Below are 6,222 nucleotides of genomic sequence, written 5' to 3' on the forward strand. Positions count from 1 at the left end.
TAACTATATGGTGTATTAACTCCAACAGACTGTGATTCTGTTAATAAATTAAAAAAAAAAAATTAGAATATTATACAGCTTAATATTCTTTAACACACTACTGTACAAAGTTTTTAAAAATTGCAAAATACAATTTTATTTTTTTAAACGTAATTTTATAATTTTTTTATATAAATTGTTAAGAATTTTTCGTGTCATTTTACGTATAATGATTCATTGAAAAGCTCAATGAAAATTCGATACTTTTCAAGATATTTTAATCTTTGTTTAGAAGATAAATGTGTTCTGATTCTTTTTTTAATTTGTTCAGCTATAATACTCGTTTCTTTTAATTTATCCATATTTTTTTTTAGAGATTAAAAGTTGCGAATAAATTTTATTTTTAAAAAATCTCATAAAAAACGGTGCACTTGTAATGCATGGATGGCAAGAAACTGTTTCTTATCATATTTTTATCCTATCGTATGAAGAAAAATGGTTCGGCACTCACAACCACACATCTTGCCCACTTCGTTCGTCTGATTTAGATTCTCCGATCTTTTTTTATTGCATTTTCTCTAAAATAAAATTTATTCGAACAATCTCCGAACTCTACGGGTGAAATAAAATTTTTCACGTATCAATCGATTAAACGATATAATGAAAAAAAAAACAATAAAGGGAAAATAAAAAAAAAAAATATTTAGAGTGTAAATATTTGTTGTAAATTTTTTGTAAAGAAATTTTAATTAAAATATTATCACTAAAAATATTGAGTTTTACCTTTATACGTAAAATGATAAAAACAAAAAATCAATTCGTGTAAAAAAATTATACAGTTCCACATTTAAAAGAAATCCAATTGTATTTTGCAACTGTGCACCAATGCGCTTTATATAAAAGAAATTCTAAATATTATTATTATCATGATCACAGGCTGTTCACTTTTATTCATTATTCTTGCAAATACGAAATTCATTCCTTTTTTCAATTTTTCCTCTCGCAAATAATATTGTAAATAACCAATTAACTAATACCTTATTGCAGCCACAATCGCGATTCAATTACATTACCCATACCCGTACCAAACGATTACCTAGCCTTATCGACGTTTATAACCGATACCTCCACAACCGCACACCTTTCCCCACACTTGTAAGTATAATCGTTGCACGCTCCAGTTGCGCAGTTGTCATATTTAGAGGTGGAGAGGCAAAGTGTTACACGAATTACGCAATGCGCGGCGCTTGGATAACCGTTACATTAAAGAATAAAGTCATTAAAGAATAACCGTGGCAAAAACAGGCAGTTTTTTACGAACGTTGGACGCGATGGACGATGCTCCGGTTCGAAAGACGTTATATAGCACAACTATATAACCTGAGTTTGAAGAGCAGAAGTTTTCGAGCAGCGATGGCGTGAAAAAAGTTCCGTGCCCGTTTTCGAAATCGTTTCGGATCCTCTCCAACCTTTTCGAACAATATTGGTTGTTACGTTTCCCCGCAACTTTCGTGCCCTTTTCGTTCGAAACTTTATGGAAGGCTTCCGTGGCTTTTCGTCAGCTTCCGGACTAACGTCGTTTGCCAACCGGATAATCCACCGAGAATTGGTATTCACCGCGGGCAAACCTCTGTGTACTGTTTCTAAGATGAACCGTTGAACGGTATTTCCGATTAATTAGTTGCTTCTTCTGAAAGTGAAGTGCTAGGGGGTTTGTGATTGGTGTTATTATTAGGTTGTTACGTATTGCGATATATAATGTACTTGGATAAATTTGATATCTTTAAGTCGAGGATGATCGATATTCTAATCGTTTTAAATAGCAAATTCGTTGGAAATAGGGAAAGAGAAAATTATACGAGGGAAATTGTGTGACGTGTTGAGATTTGTGTAAGAAACGTAGATCGATTATTTTTGACTTTTATTGATAAAGTTGGGAATTTTGCTTATATTTTATTTTGCGTTTACTTGATATAAAAGAAAAATGATCTGACATGTATTAATTTTAGTTCCACCTCGATAAAAAAATAGAAAGAAATTCATATACGATTTTAATTTTTATCAGTAAAAATATTGATACAACTGAAAATTTAATAAATAAAATTCCACGTTTATTGCAAGTTTAATATTTACAAATAAATTTTAATAAACTCAATAGATTAGCTATTTGACTCATCGATCTCCACGATTTTTAACGGCATATTATAAAAATTCTAAAAATTGTTTTATTTTTATCTTTTCACAAAATGCCTCTTATTCAATCTCTTAGACCAATATCCACGTTTCAAGAAGGATATAAATCGTTTCGACTTCTCAATATCAAGACATTTGGTAATAGGCGATCTTTGATGTATACTGATTCATATGCCCCAAGGGAATCTCGTTTCTGATTCCCCCACTTCAGAGAGGGATCTCTAATCGATTTTGATATTTTTTTATATTTCCTCGCAACAAAAGATCTTACATTTCAAATTCTACTCTCAAATTACAAGTAATATTATCGAAATTATCTTACACGAATTTATATATATCCATTATAAACTTGTATCTACAATGTTAAAATAAATATATCTGAATAATTATAATAGTTAATAATAAAATGATAAAATTACGATCGAAATTACATCAATCGAAAACGCGATTTCATTATATCTTTACTCAAAATTTCTACAATCGTCTCGTTCCATATTTACAACAATCTACTATATCACTATCGTATATTTAATAACACGATAATCTCTAACTACGAATATAACCCTTATATATCCTTTTCCTTGATACATCCTCGAGATAGAGGATCTCTGGAGGTTAATACACCAGTTATTCCGTGCATAATCCCGCTTTGATTGTGCGTCCAAGCCAAGTCGTGTGTAGCGGACAGAGGTGCGAAGGAATATCTCCAAGAGAGGAGGGATTCGTAACGGGCGAACGAGCGCGATTAGAAGCAAGGAGAGTGGCAAGCCGAGTAACCGTGGCGCGTTGAGTCTAATCGCGATACCAAGCGCGTTTATTAACGTCTCGCGACGGAACATCGTTTCGAGAGAAAGGAAGAAGATATATTCGGCCTCTTTTTCAGATTACGCGTTTTATTAAGAACGCGTTTTATTTATTATTTATTACGCGTATAATTAAGAAGCGTGATTTGGGGGAATGAAAAATTTTCATTGCAAAGAAGACCGTTTTTGATCAACGTTTTTGATGGATATTGCGCCTTAGTTAAATTAATTTTCGACGACATTGATTAAACGGGACTCACACGGTTTACTTACAAGGTGTCCAGGTTCACGATCTTGTAGTTGGCCAGGTACGTGTGTCGATAGAGCTGCAACAGAAAGAAGAGCAACGGAGAATGTTTATTGGCCGAGTCTGGCGTGGGAGAAATTGAGCGAGGGAGGGGAGGGGGGGGGGGGAAATCGGTCCCCCCCAAGCTTTTTTTAAGGGTTAAATAAATGTCCCGGGGCTTATCGCGACTCCGCTGTCGTTTGCTCGTCGTCATTTTCTTTTTTTCTTTTTTTTTTTTTTCCCCCTTTTTGCGTGTCTTTCTTTCTCCCGACTCTTCGTTTAATACGCCCCCTCTCCCCTCCCCTCCCCTCCGTTGCACGCTGAATCGTGGTGGTGAATCTCACGTTCGAGAGATAGCAAATTGCATCCCGGGGGATGGTCTGTGCAAAGTCGAATTAAAGCTGACGGAAAAGGTGCAAGTCTCGCATCATGCGAGACTTCTTTTCTCTTTTTTTTTTTTTTTTGTGTGTGTTTGAGGAGGAGAGAGAAATTTAAAAGGATAATAGGAATGAAAATATGTTATGATGAGTGTAAATAAAAGTGACTGTGAATAGGATAATAAGGAGTAATAAAAATGTTTTATTTTATTTATGGTTTGATATTGTTATTAAATATTACGTAAAGAAATGAATTTTGTAATATTTTTTATCATTTTCGATGTATATTTCTTTGTACATTGTGAATTAATCCATTCGAAAAATTAGATTTTAGTAATTTTTTTTTTTTTTTCTTTTTTATCTCGATATCGTATTTCGGAATAACGAATCTTTCTCTATGAAATTTATTTGAAACCATTCATCGTGGAGCGCCGACTATCTCGCTAGGGTGTGCCATAACGATAACGCGTTTTATAATGTACCGGTGCTAATTACGAAACGGAAACAAGAGACCGCAACGTAATCATAATTTTCAATTTTGAATGAAAGCTACGAGAATTAATTATACTTTATCCCGGGGAAATTTTAAAACAAATCTAAATTTCGTTTGAAATATATATCATTTCGAGGACGTGAATTGTATTGTATTGTCGGAATATCCATTCCTGTGTATTAATATCTTTTCTATATGCGGGATTAAAAGTAGAATAAAGAACAGGAACAGTAGAGATAAATAATAATTTTATAAAGAAATAATATTTTGTATATATATATATATCATATTAATGTTATGTATAATTATAGTAATTCAATAATAATTCATATATAATATAACAAAATTCAATCTATTTTTGGCATCAAGGTTAATAATATATATATAATAAGAAAAGTTCAATGACTAAAAGGAATACGAAAAAATGAAAGATAATAAAATACACGAAAAATATATTTACAAGTAGATGGACATAAAATAGAGAAACGTTATATTTACATGCATGTAAAATGTAATGTATGATATACGGATATCATGGTGACTCTGAATCTGTCAAAAAAATTTCTTGAAATATGCATATAATATTTACTGATTATTCAGACATCGAAATAATTCTTTAATACTGAGAATCACATAATATAAATATAAATATAAATTACTTTGACAAATCAACATTTTTAAGTTGATATTCGATAAGAAAAAAATTTTTATATTCTCTACTTTTAACACTGATTTTAAATTCTAATTTAGTAGGTTAAAATAACTCAGACTTAAATTTATATTATTATACTCAAATTATACTATTTATTCGTTAAAAATATTTAAATATTTCTAATATTTTTCTTAATGTGCGTTTTGCCTTCCTCCTCCAAAAAGAGAAAAAATGGCAATTTCGCAGTTTCTGAGATCTCGACAATATCGCTTATCTCTAGGAATATAAGCGGTTATGGTGGTCGTGTTCCTCCCTTATGTTTCGCAGCCAGTGCGAATACCTTTATCGCGCGCTATAATTCATCTTTCGCCGGATATTCAAATGCAACTTTCCTATCGACTTCCACAACACGATGCAATAATGGCAAACCCGGTTGTTTCCTCCGCGTGTTCGTTTTCGCGCTTTCGTATAGCGTGACGGGTCAAACGCCCGTTTAAACCCTCTGTTTCCGACATCTTATCGTTGTGAATTATCGTTTGAAAGAAAAACGAAATTCTAATACCCCGGTTTGTAGGCGTTGAGATCTCTTTTCACAAATCTTTCCCCCCCCCCCCCCCCTCGAGGGAAGGCAATTATTCACAACTCGATTAGAGGAAGGGTGTTTAAGTTAAATTCTAATGGAATTGAACTGATGATCGATCGATCATTAGAAGAAAAAGAAAAATAATAATGTATTTATAAAATTTATTAATTCCTTAAAAATCGAAATATCGTTTATAAAAGTTCGTTCGTAATACCAGCCTTTCCGATCGTCGACATTAAAAAAGATTAAAAAAAAGTCTTTAATTAAAATGAGTTTAATTATAATATTAAAATATGAAAGGAAAAATATTGATAATTACGAACTTTGCTAGCAAAAGTTCAGTTTTTAATTATCAACATTTTTATTTCATTTTAAACCCGCCATTACTCGAAGATAAGAATCTATAAAGATAAGATAAGTATCGTAGTTCGTGCTTATGAACACGTATTAAAAGACATATAATTACACGTATAATGATACACCGACTGTCGAATTATTAAATATATGTGTCTAATATTTCCAATAAAATTTTTCATATTAAATTTACGAGGGATAAAAACGATCAAATAAATATATAAAATTATGAATTTTAGATAAACGAAGATGGATGAATCCGCGTGATTCGAGAAAAGATATTTTTTAGAAATTCAACGAAAGACAAGCGGATTGATATAAATAATCCGAGCGGGACGCAGCGAGATACAGCATCGAAACACATTGCATCGACAGCGTGCAACGATACGAAAGGATTCATGACACCCTCTCTCCACCCATTAACTCTTTCGAGACAGGATCTCGCGTATCACGACCTGATAAAGCGGAGGCATAAAATCGACTCCAAAAAAAAAAAAAGAAA

The 6,222-nt window shown here is 32.3% G+C and overlaps 1 protein-coding gene across 1 annotated transcript in view; it reads right to left on the minus strand.

Annotated features, from left to right (window-relative positions):
- Window positions 1-6,222, minus strand: part of LOC102674178 (venom dipeptidyl peptidase 4-like) — a 248,884-nt gene that overhangs the window by 130,347 nt on the left and 112,315 nt on the right. Inside the window, exon 7 of the mRNA XM_006619725.2 lies at window positions 3,249-3,301. Within this exon, the coding sequence (XP_006619788.2) occupies window positions 3,249-3,301 (53 nt within the window). The remainder of the gene's footprint in view (window positions 1-3,248; window positions 3,302-6,222) is intronic.

This window comes from Apis dorsata, unplaced genomic scaffold (assembly GCF_000469605.1).
Source record: "Apis dorsata unplaced genomic scaffold, Apis dorsata 1.3 scaffold_434, whole genome shotgun sequence".
Taxonomy (NCBI): Eukaryota; Metazoa; Arthropoda; class Insecta; order Hymenoptera; family Apidae; genus Apis; species Apis dorsata.